The sequence below is a fragment of the Rattus norvegicus genome, chromosome 15 (assembly GCF_021556685.1).
Source record: "Rattus norvegicus strain SHRSP/BbbUtx chromosome 15, alternate assembly SHRSP_T2T, whole genome shotgun sequence".
Taxonomy (NCBI): Eukaryota; Metazoa; Chordata; class Mammalia; order Rodentia; family Muridae; genus Rattus; species Rattus norvegicus.
In genome coordinates, this window is record NC_141548.1 from 60,117,875 (window position 1) to 60,138,521 (window position 20,647).

Genomic DNA, 20,647 nt, shown 5'->3' on the forward strand with positions numbered 1-20,647 from the left:
GAATTCCTCATTTAACTTGAGAAGGCCATATTTGACTTGTGTGAATGTTCGCCATCAGTCTGTGCCATGGCAGAGCCAGACAGATGGTGGTTGTTTACTCACACAAACAAGGTGCTGAGTCACTCTGCCTCAACATTTGCTTTCAAAATCTAGCCAACTGCTTGTGCTGATTAGTTTTTGTCAACTTGACACAAACTAGAATCCCCTGGGAGGAGGTAACCTCAGTTAAGGAAGTGCCTCCACAGACTTGCGGGCGTGTCTGTGGAGGTTTAATTTTTTGTTTCTTAGTTAATGACTGATGTAGGAGGGTCCAGCTCACTGTGGATGATGGGCAGGTGGCCCTGTGTTACATAAGAAAGCAGACTGCAGTCCACAGAGAACAAGTCAGTAAGCAGCATTCCGTCATGGCTTCTGCTTAAGTTCCTGCCTTGACTTTCCTTAGTGATGGAGTCTGACATCAAAGTGTGGGCTGAAGTAGACCCTGTCCCCTCTAGGCCGGTTTATCACAGCAACAGAAGACAAACCAGGACACTACGGTTTGAAAATGGAGTTACTCAAGGCAAGTCACAGCTTACAACTGCAATTTCATAAGATAAGGAATGACTTAGGACAGTCAGGACATGATCTCCACACCTTTGCTGAGCACTGGAGTGTGAACCCACCCTAAAAATTCCTCACCCTCATTGTAAATGTGTCTGTACCTGCTGCTTATGCAGACCCTCAGGGTCAGCTAAGCGTCAGAAATCAAGTCTTCCTAGTATTTGCCTGGGTATATGCTTGGACTTGTAGGTTCCTAAGTATACATTGGAGCCTTGGGTGAGCATGTATTTCTTAGTTTTTAACATTTTTAAACTCTAATTGATTTCTCTGCTTCAGGCAGCCAATGCTAGATAATTGTAGCTGATTTTTTTGGGGAGAGGATGGTGAGCACAGTATTGTTTCTACACAATGGGCTTTGAGTAGATTAAATAAGGACGAATTCTGAGAATGAACATTGGAGGGCATGGCCAGCCCAGCCCGAGGGATAATTCTCAGGGAATGGGCTTCTGGGAACATTCCAGCCTGTTTTGGTTCCTTTAGTGGCGGCTGGGTGCTGGTGTTTGCTGTGATGTGATGGTAAGTGGCTGGTTTTTAGACACCCATAGAGTCTGGGCAAGTGGCTGGACTGGAATAAGGGCAGATTGAAAACACCACCAAACTCGTTTTCCCCAAGGCTGCTCTGTTTCCCTTGGATTAATGTCTATCAGATGATTGAAAGCCTTTTGTTAATTCTAGAGTTTTGGAAGAATTTATTTGGATAATTTTAACTAGTGTTCTCATTTGTTTTTTACACGGAGAGATGAATTTTCACAGGTTCTGTCTCTGTTTTTCTAGTAATAGGAGGTTACTAGGATTGAGCTCTCTCTCCTGGTTTGTTTGCTTTTCCCTGAGGAGTAATGAGGTACATGGTATTTTTCTATTACTTATTGGCCATTTTCATATCTCCACTTATGAAATGCTTGCTAAAACCATTTTCCCATTAGAGGATATTGAGTTGTTTACCTTTTAAAATTAGTTTCCATGCCGTCCTCATATATTATGACTACAGATCTCATGAATGATGTGTGTGTGTGTGTGTGTGTGTGTGTGTGTGTGTGTGTGTGAGAGAGAGAGAGAGAGAGAGAGAGAGCAAGAGAGAGAGAGCAAGAGAGAGAGCGCTTTCCTTTGCCTAGTCATCATTACCTTGGTTGGTAACATTTATTATATTAGACTCATTGTTTGCTGTTTATTTTGACTTTTGCTTTGTGATGATATTTGTGCCCTTTTCTATGAAGTTTATAGCTCTGTTTTATTTCATCTCAGTTTGGAAATTTGTTTGTCTTCTCTTCCTGTTTTGTTATGTTGCTCAGGCTTCGCTCCTCCACCTCAGTGTCCTGGCATCCGAGCCTGCAGGTGTCCCATTACCCAGCTGGCCCAGAGCCTTTCAGGAGACAAGCTTCATTATTCTTTGTGTAGCTTTAGACACTATAGCAATAGTCTGCTCCTATTCCCAATATTGCAGCTTTCTACTTCCGTTATCGGTCATTGTTTTAAAGATTGGGATTTTAAGATATTTGTTACATTTTGTGGGGTGTGTGTGTGTGTGTGTGTGTGTGTGTGTGTGTATGTGTGTGTGTGTCTGTGTGTTGTGTGTGTGTCTGTGTGTTGTGTTGTGTGTGTGTGTGTCTGTGTGTCTCTGTGTGTGTTGTGTGTGTATGTGTGTGTGTTGTGTGTGTGTGTGTGTGAGAGAGAGAGAGAGAGAGAGAGAGAGAGAGAGAGATACATGCCACAGAGCATCTTTTTTTTTTTTTTTTTTTTTTTTGGTTCTCTTTTTTGGAGCTGGGGACCGAACCCAGGGCCTTGCGCTTCCTAGGTAAGCGCTCTACCACTGAGCTAAATCCCCAGCCCCACCACAGAGCATCTTTAGAGGTAACAGAAAAATTTGAGGGAGTTGGTTTTCTCCTATTGTGTGGGTCCTGAGGATTGGGCTCTGAATGTCAGGGTTGTGACAAGTGTCTTTATATTCTGAGCCCAGAAACAGCTTCAAAAATTAATTAGATTAATTAAAAATTAAATGTACTTCACGTGTATGGGTGTTTTGTCTGTATGTATGTCTGTGCACCACTCATGTACCTGGTGCCTGCAAACGCCAAAGAAGGGCTTTGGAGCCCCTGGCTTTGCCACAGCTGCAGCTGATTGGGAGCCACCATGTGGTGCTGGCGATCAAACCAGGGTCCTCTGGAGGAGCATGTGGTGCTCTTAACCACAGAGCCATCTCTCCAGTCTCCAGAAACAGCTTTGCCCTACACAGTCATTATTTCATTCTCCTAAGAATTGCTGTTTCTTCTTTACTTTTACCTCAGTTTCTTTTCTTATTCCAGCTCCACAAACCCTGGCACAGCAAAGACAACTTCTCTCTGCTTTATAGCTGCCTCAGTATGGTATTGCTGAGGAATTGTGTTTGCCCTTCAGTTCTGTATTCTGTACACTGTAGCTGCTCTCACTTGATCCTGTTACTCTGCCTCTAGAGGCCATTTCAGTGAAAGCCAAGCATGTCTCTAAGGGGCTTACAGTCTGTTATTGATAAAGAAATAAGTATGATACACATTTGCCCTAGATTTTGGTTTTGTCACAGCTTGTTTGAAGAATTATAAATGGTGTAGGTCTTTCAGATAAACTTCCATTTAAGGAACTGCTACTGTGCACTGTTTAGAAACCTGAGTGCCTGAGGAGAATTTCTGTCAGGTCTTCTGTCCATCTTTGCTATCAGTGGGCTGTTGATTTGCAGTAAGGAAAGGTCTTGCATGCTTCTAGAAGGGCACCCCTCAGCTAGTGCCCAGCCTCTGGACCTGTGTGCATCCCTGTGGGCTTGCACTTGTGTGTCTGGCGGGAGGGCCAGTGGGCCGCTGCAGGTGTTTCCTATCCTCCCACCAGGGCGAGAGTTAGCTTCGGGTCTCTCCTGCCCGTGAGAGGACTCATTCTTTTTTTTCCCAGGATTTAAATTTATCTCACTGACTTACTATCTCTCCCCTTCTCTTTCTCTCACTTTCTTTTTTAAAGATTTGTTTCTGTGTGCATATGCTATATAGAAACACTATGGGTGTTTTCAGAGGCTAGAGAGGGCATCAGCTCCCCTTGGTCTAGACTTAGAGGCAGTTGTGAGCTGTTTTTGTGAGTGCTGGGAACTGAACCTGTGTCCTGTGGAAGAGCAGCCAGTACTCTAACCACTGGGCCGTCTCTTCGTGTCTTCATAGTCTTAACTGTGTGATAAAAACTGTCTTTTTTTTTTTTTTTTTTTTTTTTTTAGATGAACTGTTTTGTTCTGGTTGTTAGGTTGATGTGAAATTCTCTTGCATCTTTTCATCCTATCAGTGGGTGTCAGGAACATTTATTTTTAATGTTCATTAGTAAATGCCTGTGTCTAGTGCATTATTGTAACAGACAGCTTTTCTTTTCTAGAGGTAAAACTAGTGACATAATTCTTCAACAAATTGTTATACATGTCTGCAGAAAAATTAAGAAAATAGACCTGTAATACCTTTCATGCCTTGAGTACAAGATTAAGTGGGGGGAAAAAAGATAATGACCTTTGATTTCTGGGTCTTTTTTTGATTATGAATGTAGCTCATTTTTCACAATAAATTTGATACTGAAGAATAATATTCCTTCTTAATAGAAAATAGGAAAATTATTTAGTTCAAGTCTCAGGGAAATAAATCGTTGCTGAGGATGAAGATTGTGCTTAAAAATTTGGCCGTGCTATATTTACTGTGTGAATTTCTCTAGGGCATTCAAATCCCGAGTCCCCTCGACTGTATGGAGACGGAGTCCATGGGCAGGAACAGGTCCCTGTGCAGTTGGAGGGCTCAATGTTCACATTCTTCTTACCCGCCCCGTGTGGCCCTTCCTAAGTCAGTTGAAAATCCTGAATCTACTGACAAACTGTCCCCTGGAGTCTGATTCTTGTACGCTGACATTTCCTGCCTGGAGAGCAGCAGTGTGGGATTAGTAAGGTTATTATTTTGTTAAGACACATGCTAAAAATACTCGTGCCTTCAGTTTTTCTTTAAAACGGAAATCTGGGCAGGGGCGATTGCAGTTCCGCTCTGAAGTCTGAGTGTTGCTAGACAGGCCACGCTCCACCCCTGACAAGTCCACGCAACAGCAGAGCACCACTGTAATGCTCACACAGATCTCACTGCTCCACAGAACCCTCATGGCGTCAGCTCCAAAGCTTGCTTGTGTCCTTTGAAGCTTACTCTTTGAAATGTACCTGAAGGTTTATAGTGGGAGTGTCTGGGTAGCCTTCACATCACTGTTTGCATTTGCTGTGTCTGCTTTCTGTCTGACACTGACATTACTCAGGCACAGTGCCCTCACCTGTCACCTTTTGCATATCAAGGAGGAGGTAGCATATGTTTTACCCAGTGTTAAATTGTTACTTGTCTCTACTACTTAACTGTGTCCATTTGTTACATAAAGATGATTAGACGTTGGACTTGGAAATGGAGGTGTGGCTAGGTCAACCAGATCTCAAGAAGTGTCTGTATAGGCAAATGCAACAGCTAAGTGACAGTCCGGCAGAGACAGCGTATGATTTTGTACACTTGTTTATTGTATTCAGATACTGTGTTTGTTTCAAAATGGGAAAATTACAGGTCTTTACTTTCGATGCTCTGTAATTGGCAAGACATTATGTCTGTAGGTTCTGAGGGAATTTTGAAGCATTTTTTTTTTCCTTTTGGAGTTTCAAAAATATATTCTTAGAGGACAGTTTATTTAGTCAGGTGCCTGCAACACAGGCATGGGAACCTGAGTTCTTTCCCAGTGACAGCACCAAAGCCAGGTGTGGTCCATTGCTTCAGTACTGTGCAGTGGGGCTGGTGGACACAGGGCGGCTCCTGAGCTCCTGGGCAAGCCAGGACAGCCAGGTGCTGAGGTACAGCTTCCCAGAGACCCTGCTTCAAAATGCAAGACACCCAGCATCAACCTCCAGCCTCCACACATACACGGGGACACATGCACATACATGCACAGACAGACACTGCATACACTCACTCTCCCTGTCCCTGTCCCTCTCTCTGTCCCTCTCCATCTCCCTGTCCCTGTCCCTGTCCTTCTCCCTGTCCCTGTCCCTGTCCCTCTTCCTCTCCCTCTCCCTCTTCCTCTCCCTCTGTCTCTCTTTTTCTCTCTCAGTGATAAATGGTGGTGTTTTTTTTTTAAATAAAGTTTCATTCCTTTTTTTCTTGCTATATTTATGCATCACTTCAGCTTATTCTAAGAATTTTTTTTGTTTTTTCCATAGCTAATATTTAAAATGGAGCATAGAATGTTGGCCAATTGTTGTAGAAAGGTAGAAAGATGCTTTACCAATAGTTAGTCTCTCTGAAGCTGTTCTTAATAGTTGGGAAAGTCAAGCACAGGGAAGAGGTCTGAGGATTTATCAATAAGCTGCAGAGCCCAGACTTTCTGACTTCAATTGATTTCCCTTTTTACCCTCTCAGACTGATACTTTGAAGGTACATTTGTTTTTCCTTGGAATTAATCCTGTAATTGAAGGAAGCAGGATACATTGGAAAATTCATTTCTGCCATTGTGGCGTGGCAGTGCTGTATATTTCTGTCCTCACCAGAGTTTTAGAGCGCTGAGAGACGAACTATTGGCAAAGCACCTTTCTACAACAAAGGGCCAATATTCTCTGCTCCATTTTAACTATTAGCTATCAAAAAGACAAAAAACATATTCTTAGCATAAGCACACAGTAGGAAGAAGCAGAAGCAGTGTGTTGCAGTGGCAGAAGCCCTGAGCTGCAGGAGGCACAGACCACAAGTATTCAACAGAAGCCTGGATTCCATGCACACTACAAGGAAGCAGCCTTGTCTTTGCACAGTGCACTTGCTCATTTCAGATCCACCTGAGATCAAGAATGTCACATCCTGCAGTCACCTGTGGACATCTCATCTGAGCTTCTCTGTTGTCACAGTGTCAACTCCACAGGACACCTTTCTGGTTCAGCAGCTAGCCTGCGGCTTGGCCCATCACACACAGGAGTGGTGTTGCTTGTCAGTGTTAAGTGATCCAGCCTTGTCAGCTCCTGCCTCTGCCATTATAACTTCCAAACAGCATCTTGGTCCCAGCCTCTCCCCTGCAAGCCTTGGAGTGTGTAATTGAAGCCCTTTGCTGTCTTGTGTGAAAACTGAATCTCAAAGCTTAGATGAAGTTGGCAGTTTTTTTTGAAGACATTCTTTCATATTTTGTGTTTGAAGTTAAAATGTTTTATTTCAAAGAAAGTATTTCTTCCAGAGCCTTTGAGGTGCTGTTCTCCAGGTAACAGGTCTTCCAGAGATAACTTTAGCCCTCCTTAGAGGTACATCCTGATTCCTTGCATAATCATGTTGTCATCTGCAGATAATGATAGTTGATGTCATTTAAGGTCAGTGGACACACCAAAGTTTTATCGAAGAAATTAGGCCCCACAAATACTGTCTGTAAGAATTATATACAACATTATGCTCTCAAAATAGATTATGAGATTGAAGAGTGTTTTCACTCTTTATTTAGCTTATAAATAATTCAAAGGTTTGAGAAATTCATCAGTGTCATAAATGACAGCATAACTTGGAGAGACAATGTGATTTTTGTGTCAATGTAAATACCACAGAACAGTCACCACAGCGATTTACCACTTTTACTAAATTAGTGCAGAGGTTACACACAGGACCCTGCGGAAGCACTCCCTAAGCTTTTCATAGAGGGAGCTTGAGGAAATGTAAAGGAAGCAAGGCCTCCAGTGCTTATGGTCTTCCTTGTTTAGTTATGGTAAACATGCTCTTTACAGCGTCATACATGTATATAATACATTCTGAATGCACATCATCCCAATCTTTCATATCCCCTCCCAAGCCCTCCCTCTTTCCAACAAGCCCCCTCCCACTGTGGGGTCTTTTTTTTTTTTTTCCGGAGCTGGGGACTGAACCCAGGGCCTTGCGCTTGCTAGGCAAGCGCTCTACCACTGAGCTAAATCCCCAACCCCCTGGGCTATCCTTGTTGACAAGGATGTAGAGCTATGAGCTAGAGAATGGGCAAGTCACCAGTAGCTGTACCACTGAATACAAGGACTCTGCCTCCCACCAGCCTTAGCTGCCATGAGCTTTCTAGGAAGGGACTAGGTCCCATGAGACTCCCCCATTCATGACTGACTGTTGACAAGTCCAGGCTTGCCAAGCAGTGCCTTGGACGACAGCCATGGCTATTGTGAGTTCATGAATGCAGTGACCATGTCATTCATGTGAGGAGACAGCATTCATGACCCTGTTCCCTTTGTTGCTCTTACATTCTTTTCACCTCCTCCTCCATGATGTTCCTTGAGCCTTGGAAAGGGTTGATTATGGGTGTCCCATTAGGGGTGAGCACCTTGACCATACACGTCTCTCTAGTAATTGCATTTGTCATAAGTAGAAACTTCTGTGACCAGGGCTGAGGGCAGATGTTTTACTTTAATATTGTGTAATTGCTTCTTTTTGCATGAGAGTTACTTCTCATATTACTTCTGATTTTTTTTTTAAGATTATTTTATTTTGAGACAGAGTCTTGCTCTGTAGCCATAGATGGCCTGAGACTTGTTTGCTACATACATAGATCAGGCTGCCCTCGAACTCAGATCCTACATACATACATCAGGCTGCCCTCGAACTCAGATCCTACATACATAGATCAGGCTGCCCTCGAACTCAGATCCTACATACATAGATCAGGCTGCCCTCGAACTCAGATCCTACATACATAGATCAGGCTGCCCTCGAACTCAGATCCTACATACATAGATCAGGCTGCCCTTGAACTCAGATCCTACATACATAGATCAGGCTGCCCTTGAACTCAGATCCTACATACATAGATCAGGCTGCCCTTGAACTCAGATCCTACTTCCTCCTAAGTGATTGGATTGAGTGTATGTAGCATCAGACCCAGTTATATGTATTTCTTTAAAAAGTATTTTATTTTTGATTATGTGTATATGCATATATGTGCCACATATGTGTAGGTACCTGCAGAGGCCAGAGTCAGCCAGTCTCTTGGAGGTGGAGTTACAGGCAACTGTTGTGAGATCCCTGACATGAGTCCTGGGGATTGAACGAAGGCTCTTCTGGAAGAGAGATGCAGTCTTTTAATGGCTGAGCCGTCTCTTCAGCTGCTACAGCTAGATGTACTTTTGAGAATGTATGCTCAAAAGGAAGACTTAAGTCAACCTCTACAACCTTTGACTTTACATTAAGGCTCTTCTCGGACTCAGCATGAGCAGTCTTTGTCTAGTGCCTAATTTTTCTTCAATCTTGTTTTGAAACATATTATAAGACATTACATTTAATATATTTTATCACTTTAATTTTCACTTAATTGATTTTGTTGCTTTCTCAGTCTTTTTATCTCAGATATATAATTAAAATTGTATTAATTCATTTTTAATTGATAAATTGAAATGGTATGCTATTTAACATATATTTTTATTTTTGAATTTATTGGAGAACAGTTAAACTTACTATATGTCTATTTCCTCATATAAATTTTTTAGTGAAAATATTTCGAATCTACTATCATAGCCATTTTCAAATATATGATTCTGTTGCGTTTGATAAAAAATATGTGGAGAGAAGAAATATGTTTGATGGATGTGCAGTCAGGTGTGGCGGAAGTGGGAGCTTCCACAGGCTCATGCCGAGGCATCCCTTCCCCCGAGGGACCAGTCACAGGATGGTATAGTATAGAATAGAGTTTATTCAGGTCATGGGGAGGGGAGTTGAGGGAATAGAGACAGAGAAAGGCAGAGAGTAGAGGAGTAGAGGCCGCCATGAGCATGTGGAGAGAGGGGAGGAGAATGAGAAGAGATGGGGAGCAGGAGGGAGAGGACAAAGCAAGAGAGCAAGAGAGAGAGGAGGGGACAAGCAGCCCCATTTACAGTGAGTCATGTGTAACTGTGGGGTGGAGCCTAGACTAAATACCAACAGGTACTGTGCTGGCTAGTTTTATGTCAACTTGAAACAAGCTGGAATAGTTTGAGAGGAGAGAACTTCAATTGCGAATTGAGAAATTGCCCTCATAAGATGGGACCATGGGGCGTTTTCTTCATTAGAGATTGATGTGGGCATTCCTAGCACATCGAGCATGGTGCCACCTCCGGGCTGGTGGTCCTGGGTGCTATAAGAAAGCAGGCTGACAAGTCATGGGGAGCAAGGCAGTGAGCAGCACTTCCAGATCAGCAGTTCTCCTTGCATTAGCTTCTGCCCCCAGCTCCCCACACAGTTGGAATTCCTGCTTTGGTTTCTCACAGCAAGCTAAATAAACCCTTTCTTCCCCAGATGGAGTGTTGACTAGCACACCATTTCAACCTTTGGTCATTGTATTTCATCATAGCAGTAGACACCCCAACTAAGACTTACTCTGTTGTCACCAGCTATAGTCAGCATGATTTCAAACATCTGAACTTGTTCTTCCGATATTTGATTGTCTTTGATCAACATGTCTGCAGTACCCTCTGCCTTGACACATACTGTTGAGGTTTGTAATAAGTTAAATTGGTTTCTCTGGATCTGCGTGGCAATTTGGCTGTGGTTAATGACCATAATTAAATGAGAAAATGAACTCAAATAGTAAGTCTTTAATTAATAAACAGCATTGTAAAAATCAACACTTATGATGTTCACATATTTAGTACACAGATATTCTTACAAGTTGGTGAGAAGAATCATGTGGCTGGGAGAAAGTAAGCCAAGGATTTCAGTAGGCACCACACAGAAGAGAAATAAATGGCCAGTAGATGTGTGAACAGTGTTCTAACTCTGTGTGACAGCCAGCAAGCTGCAAATTTCCTTGTAAGGTGCCAGTTTTCATACATCACCTTGCCTAGAGTTGAAAACACTCCTGTCAGGTTCAGAGAGTCCAGGAAATGGCACTCTGATCTATTGCTGGCCGAAGTATTAGTTCCTGTGACTGCAGGGGAGTGAGATGACCTGCACTTCCAGATCAGAGTAGTATCTGTTCTTACCATTCACACTGACAAACGCTCCGGTGAGTGTGCTGTGACAGGAGCATGCCTGCCATAACAGCCATTTGGGAGGCGGAGGTAGGATGAAGAGTTTGTGTTTAAGCTAGGCTTTGTGATGTGGGCCTGTAATCTTAGCCAGTCAAGGGATGAGGCATGAGGGTTCCAAGTTCAAGTCCTGCCTGGACCAATAGAGCAACTTTAAAAACAGCCCAGACAACCTATCTTGATCTTTCATCAAAATAAAAAGTTAAAAGGGGTAGATAGATTAGCACAGCCCTTAGACCTCATCGGGAATTATTTTGTGGTGGATGGTGGTTAATGCAGAAATTCAGCAAACCATCACAGGCATCAGTGGGATACTCAGCCACAAATGGGGTGTCTACAGCACTGCACCCCAAGGCTCAGGCGTCATCTTAGAAGAAGGGCAGAAAGATTGTAAGGGCCAAAGCTTGGAGTAAACCGTGTCTTCAGCAACAGACACTTAGGAAACAGGACGCAGATGATTCTAGCTGGATCTGATCTGAAAGCTTTCTTCCCATAGTCTCCCTTCCACGGTATCAGAAAATACCATACAAGCTGCCAAGGGAGGGAGGGGATTAATAGGCTACCTAGCTGTAATATCCATGAACTACAACAATGACCATCATAGCAAGATAATCATACAGCTGACATTAAGTGACAGTCATATGTTAGTGGTAACCAACAGCTTTGGGCCCACTCAACCAGAGGAAAATCAGGCTTCGTACTAGAAACCTAGCCAACTTTCTAGAGCTAGAACGGTCATGGACTTTATAAAAGAATTTACTATGGCTGTTTTACTAGACCAGCATGAAGTCGAAACTTAAGGGATCTTTGGAAAGTCAGTTGTGTTGGATGGTGTTTTACTGGGGCAAACACATGAAGGAACGTTTCCTCGTGAAGAAACATTTTGCTCAGACAGCCAGGGGTGAAAGGATGTTCTGCTGAAGCAAGCATGTGAATGGACACGTGATGAAGGATTCTTTGCTAATACACATTTATTGGTCTGCTTTATATTGTATATTGAGTTCATGTTGTTGAGACTCCATAGAGACAAATGCACCAGAAAACTTCTGGTGGTGTGCTGGCAGCCTTTTGCTGCTTCCGAGGACTTGGGCCAATTGGCAGAGTGATGTCAGCTAAGACAGACTTAAGTGCTGAGGCAAGACACGTGGTGAGGCAAGACCCATGGAGGTCATGTGGTGTTTGGAGGGAGTGTAAATAGGACTTGATGGACAGCGTCTGAGGCTGAGCTTGGCTTGCTGGTAGAGCTAGCTGTGCAATGCGGAAGGTCTCGCATGTTCGCTGGTCTTCCCTTCGCTGAGAGAGGCACAGCCAAGAACTTTTCCTGGTGTTCTTATTGGCCCTGGTCCCTCCTGCTGACTTGTGCCAATTTGGCTGAGAACTGGCTGTTCCTGCTAGATCATGCCACTGCTGCTGCTATTCCAACACTACTGAACTGGACTGCTGATATATCCGTGAAGTGTTTGCGAGTGGACTGAGCTGACCTGTGAACTGAACTACAGATTTCCTGACAATACAGATAGGATTTGCTCCAAAGAACCATTTCTAAACAGGTCCACTTCCCCCGTATTCTTTCTTTTCCACTACCTGTGGTGGGTGGTGGGCTAGAAGGAAGGTTAAAGCATTTAAGAATCATCATTAAAAATAGGTTTTGAAAAAATTAAGATAACGCCAGCATAATTCCCAATTGCATTCAACATTTGATTCTTATACCACAAGTAACTATAGCTATCACCCGTTATCAAAGAGCAAGTGGAGACCATTACAGACAGCTACATCTAGACACAGTGCAGAGATCAGAAGATCAGGGGAGTCTAACCTGAATAGCTTCACCACAGCCCCTGCATCTCTGGCTCAGAGACCATTGAGGAAGAGGAAGCAGGACAGTGAGAGCCAGAATACCAGGAAGTCTGTATCAGCCTCATGTAGAAAGGGCTGCGTAAACAAGACGGGAACAACACCAATACCAACAGATATGGTGCCATCGAGGGGTAATCTGTGCTGTCCCATGGTTATACAAAGGGCTATCCAAAACTAGTGATTGCTAGGGAAGCAGCTCTTCCAGAGACCCAGTATTGCTTACTCAGTAGAGAGTGGTCAGAATTGAAGCCATATAAACTCAAATATATATACACCACCATGCTCATTCATAGATTTGTAATTTTCCAATAGATAAAAGCTCCATGTGTAAAATAAAGATCTTTTTTAAAGAACGGCTATATAATACATCTTAATTGCATTTTCTGTAATTTGAATGAAGAATATTTACACGTCATGTTTAAAGAATTTGGTCTTGTTTAACAAGATGTGAAGTTTGTTGGTTCTTCTGAGATCCATTTATAACTAAAGACAGTTCTTTTTCTTTATTTTGTTTTTATTGGTTGTTTTTTCCTGAATATGACACTGAGACAAAGATTATCTCCAGCAAATTGTTAACTCCTTACAGATAAGTCCTTAACTGGGTAGGTTGTTAATTGAAGTTGGATATTAAATTGTGAAGAAAGTATTCTGATATGTGTCACTTGTCATCTTGCTGCTCTTTTGATGACTCACCTTTCTCCCTGTGCAGCTATTGTTACTGTGTGATACAGAGGTTTTTTAAAAAAAGAACAAAAACTTTGTTACCGTTACAAAAACGGATCAACACAGAAGACCAAGAAAGTTCAAAACACTGAAACACAAAACCTAAATTGTGCTGTAGGACTGTAAGAACCAAGACTATTTTACTGTGTGTGTGTATGGTATTTTCCTTCCCTGTATAATATGGCATCATTACTTTGACACTCTGCTGTGTTTCTGTTATTTGTTCCTTTTTATTGTTTGGCATTATTCAGTTGTATAGATGTATCAAAAGTTTGCCTGTTGATGGGCATTTGAAGGTCTCATGCTTTTGAAGCTTTTAGAAATAAAGCTAGGATTATGAGATAGTAGGCTTATTGGTGCTTAGCTCTTTTTGTTTTTATTTTTATGTTTGAATCAGGATATTTGTGCTTTGACAATTGAAATGTAGCAATGTATTTGTTTACTGTGCATTCTGGATAGTAACCCCTTATTCCTATCTATCCTAGTCATGTATGTTTATAAATAGTCTCACATACCTCGTACACTCCCACTCTCTGGGTGCCATTTCACTCTGTCGTGTTTAATTTTTCCTCTTAGAAGCATTTACTTTGATATAGTACTCTTAACTTATTTTGGCTTTTGAAGTCAGAGCTTTAGTGTGACACTCCAAAAGTCATTGCCAAGGCCAATGACCAGGAGATTCCCGCCATGTTCTCTTGTAAAAGTTGTATGATTTTAGGTCCCTTCTTAGTGTTGAGTTGATTTTTGTATAGGCTGTAAGATAAAGTTCCAGTTTCATTCCTTTGCACATGGAAATAGTTTTGTTTTTTGAAAAGATTATCTTACCCCCATCATGTCTTCTTGGTACCCTATCTCCACAGTTAATCATATGTGTTTGCATTTATTTCTGTATTCTTTTCTTTGCTGCACTGGGCCACAGTCTGTTTTTGCACCAGTCCCATACTGTATTGATTCCAGCGGCACTGTCTTTCTTACATGCAGACTCTAGACTTATAGATGTCTGTGTACACACATATAAGAGAGCAGAAGGGGTCCACGTGTGTAGAGAAAGAGGATATACAGGAGGAGGGAGGAAGGATGGGGAAGACAATGGGGCATGAGCAGTGGTACACAGGTAGGAAAGTGTTATAAACAGAAGCCATTGTTTTGTATACCTGCTAAAAAATACAAAAGGAAAGAAAGCTATTCTGTACAGATTGTTTTGTGTCCCTATTCATAAAGGAATATCCTATGAAAATGGTCTTATATCAAATAATTTCTAAAGCTTGTTTTTAAAACATTACCTTTAATATAATTTACTTTTTTGGTTCATATGTTAACACAAGAAGATGTTCACATTTTCCTCTGTTGCCTTTCAAAGTTCTGGGGACATTTCCTTTTTCAATTCCTGTGCAAATTCTAGGGACAACACTACCATCACAAGCAGTGTACAGTATGGCTTCTACTTAGTAGATATGGATATGCAGTGATTTACTTAAGCTATGTTGATGGGTTTTCCCTGGTTTTAAGAAAAACCTCATCTGGGGTTGGGGATTTAGCTCAGTGGTAGAGCGCTTGCCTAGCAAGCGCAAGGTCCTGGGTTCGGTCCCCAGCTCCGAAAAAAAAAAAGAAAAGGAAAAAAAAAAAAAGAAAAACCTCATTTGTGCCCAGCACTTCTGTCAGCATTGCAGTTTTTGTCCAGGTGCAGCTGTGTTGGATGTGGTCTCTCAGTGCCCCTCATGGCTGAGGTTTATGTAGTATTTTTTTCTTTGACATCTCTAAGGGTCTTATTATCCTCACCTTGGTGTTCTCCATGCTCAGCATATAATAGATCCTCACTAAACAGGGCTGTGTGCATGACTATAGTTTAGTCATTTAGCCCTATAGCCTATGTTGTAAATAATGAGGACTTGGGCTTTGAACACATTGTTCTGGACAGACGGACACATGTAGTTGGTGACATTTGGTAGAGTAGACAGTTGCAGTGAGAAGGCTCGTTGTAATTCCTTACAATCTCTGCAAATATTGGAGAATGATCCGACTCCTGGTAGGCCTGGGTTAGCTCTTTCTGAGTTATTTTTCTAAAAATGTGAGTGTCTTGCTTTTATGTACATGTATGTAGTATGTGCATGCCCGGAGCCCATGAAGGTCATCAAAGAGCAGAGCTCACAGACTTATAGTTGCAGATGGTTATTAGAGACCATGTGGGTGCTGAGGATTGAATCCTGGTCCTCTGCAAGAGCAAGAGTAGCAGGAACCACTGAGCTATCTCTTCAACCCCTCTGCATAATTTTTACGGGGATGATTATGGTGAATAAAATGATATATCACTGGGAAATACTTAACACGGCCCCTGAGGATTAGGCTGTGGTAAGTTCTGGGCCCCATTTTCTGTGACTACTACAGAGTGGACTCTTAGCCCAATCCATTTGTGTCCGCAGTGTATACTGTATACCTGCTGTCCAGGCAGGGAGAGGACGTTGCAGGTGAGGACAGACTTCTGCATACTGGGTATCACTGACTTGGGCTGAACCAGATATTTTTGTAGCTGTAGTGGTCATGGTGGTCATATCTGACAAGTACTAACTTTCTTTGGAGAATGAGGAAGCTTAGACCCCAAATGTTTCAAGTGCCTGGCCCAGGAATCCAAGGACAGGACAAATACCCACAACTAGGTCTGTTTGGGTCCAAGGACTTTTTCTTTCACTATATTGTATTGTTTCTTAGAATACCAAAGCCAAAGCTAAACCAACCAACCAATCAATCAAGAGTTTTTAAGGGTTTATTTATGAGAGAATTTGAACTATGCTTAGTTTTAATTTTAAGTTTTTACATAGATGATAAATTAGCATCTACCTGGGAAGAAAAATTATAATTTAGAGCCCTCTAATAAAATTAATTTAAAGCTCTTAAATATGACAACACAATAGTTAAGTTTTTAAAAGAAAAATATTGGCTAAGACTTAGTTAGAAATGTAACTTACCATGACCCAGATGTTTTCTCTTCACGGGGAGAGGGTATCCTGGACTGCAGATGAAGCCCCGTGGTACTGCTTTAACACTGGGTTCCCTTAGTGGCCTACTGGAAGATAGTGGCATCTTGTGCCTGGAGTCAAAGCTAGGGGTTTCTCCCATGTATGTTATGTTGTGCGTGGCAGTTTGGCAGTTTACTTTGCAGATGTTCGTAATGTGCAGCCTTAAATCTTGCTTCTATTTCTGGCATGCTTTTAAGTATGACTCATGTTTCCTTGAGGCTGTCCTAAAAATACTGCTGCTCTGAAGCATTAATGTGAAATACACCACAGGCATCAAACAGCACTGCACAGTGCTTGCTTTCTGCAGGGTAAGGCAGTTTCCCAACCAATTAAATGGGGAAGTGCTGTTAAGAATGTGCTGCACTAAAAATATGACTTAGGAAAGTAGGAATTTTATGAAAAGATAATGTACAGAAACAACAGCGATTAACAAATTCTAATAAAGGATGAAACATCATTAATGTCATAAAATGTAATAGAAACAGGACTAGTAGCCAGAACACCATTTGATGTAATCCTGTGGTAAGGAAAATCGTGAGCTTGAAGGTGTCACAAAGCTCTTGGAGCAGGCTGGTGAGATGGCTCAGTAGGTAGAAGTGCTCTCTGCTGAGTCGCCAACTCGCTGGCTGGGCTATGCTGGCTGGGCTATGCTGGCTGGGCTATGCCTCGGTGGTGGGCAACTTGTCTGTCATTCATGTCTCTACTTGCCAACCAGGATATCAGTTACCCAGGGAGGTCTCGGGGACTTACACTTTACTGTTATTGGTCCTAATGTGAGGCAAGGGTTTCCCAAGACCACTAAAGCATAGAACATAACAGAATATATAGTCAACTCAGACATGAGAAAGTTCCTAGTAACAGCACATAAGAAAGCTTCCTTGGAACAGCATAAGATGGCCGGTGGCAGGTATAAGAAAATGGCCACAGTAATATCAGACAGGCAGTGATTTCTCAGGCCTTAACACTTGTATTATAGTAAGCTACCTTGCAGGTGGGACCCAGGTCAGCTCCATTTTCTGTACCTCATGAACATACAGCTTAAATAGTTTCAAGAGATATTTTAGTGCCTTTGCATTTTGACAATTATTTGTTACATGAGGTCTGGTGTAGAGTTTCCCTCTGTGGTGTGACTTGGGCACTCAGAAAATTGCACATTTAGGAACATTTCAAAAGTTATCATGTTAAGGACCCTCCACATAGCTTTCTGATAGCTTATTTAGTTTTTGTTGTTACACAACTATTATGTACATTTTGTCCCTTTTCCTGTCTTCTGTATTGTTTGGAACAATTAAGACTTTTCTCTCTCTCCTTCCCTTCCCTCCTTTCCCTTCCTCATCACATTCCTATAAGAAACTTAACACCCATCTTCCAGGAAACACGCCCAATACACTCTTTAGTTCAAACTAGACTTAGATGGATTTATTCTTCTTGTCCTTCCTGTGTGAGTAGATGTTTGTTTACATCTTCCTAGGAAATGCTCATATAACAAATGGTGTAGAAGAGTGGACTGGAATTATAGATTCCTTAGGGGGGTCTTCCAAGCATTGGTGTTTGAGATTAGAGCAGACTCCAGCTTCTCCTGTCTGTAACAATCATATCATTAGTTGTCTGGGATCATTTGGTTATGTCTCCTTTGAGAATAAAATGGTTAGGATTTGAAACTCTGATAAAATAATGACCCTAGTTTCTGACTCAGCCATAAGAAGCATTTTCAATCTGTTAAAGACACTACAGATGATTATCCCACTGTTCTCATGGACTTCGAAATGTAAGATGTATGACCCTTTGAAGTCTGGTTGGTATGTTTTCTGTTTAGCATTGATAATAATTTTCATTTAAAACTGAATTTTTGCCAGCTATTTATACTCTATCTATCTATCTATCTATCTATCTATCTATCTATCTATCTATCCATCCACCCACCCACCTACCCATCCATCCTATACAAATGGATATAGTTTTCCCTATATGTATAGTTTATATTATTTGTGGATTTATATAGTTATATGGTAAAGTTGTAATAGTTACATTTGCATTTCATTTTTCCTTTTCTCCAAGTTGCAGCTTCTCCGTCTCAGTCCGTAGTCCAGCACCTGAGATGGATAATGCAGAAGGACCTGCTGGGGCAAGATGTCTTTCTCATAGGGCCTCCCGGGCCTCTGCGACGCTCGGTTGCTATGCAGTACTTGGTGAGCAATCAGTCCTTGTCACTTCCTTAGGGTTTTAACTTTGATAAAGGATTAATAAAGTAAATAAGAGTGAAGAACTTACACAATATCAGAATTAGCCATATTATTAGGGTACTGCTGTCATCAGGCAGTGCCGAGTTCAGAACGGGCTCAGCAGATGTCATGTGGGAAGCCCCTGTGCAGCTCGTTTTGTTTTGCTGTAATTGGAATGCTGTATACCTTTAGAGGAAGGGAAATATAAATCTAGGCAGTCAGTAGTGAGTGCACAGGATCAGCAACTCTGAGGTTTTAAAAGCCAACTGGTCTACCCCTCCCCCAGCCCTTACTTCGCCACTCAGTGAACTTTTCCTTATCTTGGGTTCACAACTTAAAAACAACAACAACAACAACAACAACAACAACAACAAACGATGGTTTTTGAAGCTGTGTGGTTTTTAGAGGGAACCCGAGGCATAGGCGTTTTTAATGTTATACTCACATACTGCTTTTCCTCCTGTTTAAATAGATTAGAAAAACAAATGAACAGAGATTGAATAATCTACCTAATCTTTATCTAGTTAGAAAATTATAGTTAGACTTACCCCTCCCACACATACACCATTTTACCTCTTTGACATGTGTTCTTTTGAATAATACTAGTTCTTAGACAAATGTTACTAAGTCCATTGATATCTTCTGCTCTTAATGCCAGTCAAGATATTTACAATGTCTTTCTGTTATCCTGAATTAATAAGGATTGTGGTCCCGAACCAGGCAAGAATGACCTCTGAAAACAACTTTTTAGAATAGAGGAAAAAAAAAACACTCTAGTTAAAATTTGCTTGTGTTATTTATTATTGAAGAATTGATCTTTATGCTGTTGAAATCTGTTTTATATATTTTGCCTCAGTGGCACGTTTAGTTTACTTTTTATTTTTAAAAACATTGACTTTTTGTGTGTGAAACACACGTATGTTGGTGCTCCCTGAGGCCTGAAGATGCCTCAGATCTGGAGCTGGAGTTACAGGAGGTTGCGGTGCCTCAGTCCTCTGTAAGAGCAGAGAGGCTCTAACCTGCTAAGCCTGCTCTCTGGCCCTCCCTCAGCTTACTTTAGAACGTAAGAGTGTATGTGTGACAGGCGTGACAAAAGTCAAGCCACACATCAGGAACAGCTCTCACTGGCTCATAACCTCTGCATCTGTAATTCAGTTCCAAGTCATGTGATGTGTAACCTCCCACTGTAATATTAGCCTTAGTGAGTTCACAAGGCAAATGTGTCTGGTCTAGGAACAGGGGACCAACTCCTTGGGATTCTTTGCCTGACTCATTTTAAAGACTGTGATATCTCACTGAGATTTGGGTTTTAGATGGACTTTGATGTTAGAATTCTGAAATGAGAGGGGCTAGGAGATCCTAGGGATTTGGTCAAAAAAGCAGTAGGTCTAGAGGTGTGGGTGGAGCCACATGGCTGCTACTGCCAAACTTTAATGGTAGAATAGATCCTAGGTAACCAAACATAGAGGAGAACTCAGTGCCATTTAAATGCACTTGTGGAGACGCAGTGCTACCCGCCACCTTGCACACTCTGCATGAGCACTGTTGTCACAGACATAAGAGCCTTCAGTTGGTAGTGACCTGAGTAGATACTGTCTTGGGGGTAAGTTTACTGAAACAAATAAAAATTAAATAGAGACACTTGATACTTGCTGTGGTCTTAACTCATATTAAAGGGATTGTAGATTGTTTAAGACAATTCTATCTGCTGTGTGAGCTTGTTCTCTTCTTTTGTGAGATAGTGTCTGAGGAGACTTACTTGGCTGAGGAAGGAAGCTGTCAAGACTGAGAGTGAGAGCACTGTCCTCAGTGTGCAGTTCATGGTAAACTGTGGTGCTCTTTGATAATTAGGGGTGCCAGGCACAGTAGTGGCATGCCTTTTATTCCAGAACGCAAAAGGCAGAGGCAGGAGGGTTTTTGAGTTTGAGGTTAGCCTGGTGTACAGAGTGAGTTCCAGGACAGCTAAAGCTTCAAAGAGAAACCCTATTTTGAAAAACCAAAAACCATAGTACTGGAGAGATAGTTCAGTGGGGTTAGAGCACTGACTGCTGTTCCAGAGGACCTGGGTTCAATTCCCAGCACCCACATGGCTGCTCACAAATGTCTGTAACTCCAGTTCTGGGGGGTCCAACACACATGCAGATAAAACACCAATACAGTAAAATAAAAATAAATAAATCATTGAAAAAAGAAAAACCAAATCCAAAAAGAAAAAAGGCTCATAC

At 41.9% G+C, this 20,647-nt stretch overlaps 1 protein-coding gene and 1 long non-coding RNA gene across 3 annotated transcripts in view; one reads left to right on the forward strand and one right to left on the reverse strand.

Moving 5' to 3' along the window:
* Vwa8 (von Willebrand factor A domain containing 8) overlaps positions 1-20,647 on the forward strand; it is a 324,101-nt gene that overhangs the window by 27,553 nt on the left and 275,901 nt on the right. For both annotated transcript variants that reach the window (NM_001427283.1, XM_087585390.1), the window contains one exon: positions 18,259-18,389. In NM_001427283.1, coding sequence (NP_001414212.1) covers positions 18,259-18,389 — 131 coding nt within the window. The remainder of the gene's footprint in view (positions 1-18,258; positions 18,390-20,647) is intronic.
* LOC120097121 (uncharacterized) lies at positions 5,113-16,339 on the reverse strand. Its single transcript, XR_015638997.1, has 3 exons — positions 16,150-16,339; positions 8,568-8,665; positions 5,113-6,921 (listed from the first exon to the last, which is right to left on the reverse strand). It is a non-coding gene; the product is annotated as an uncharacterized LOC120097121 (long non-coding RNA).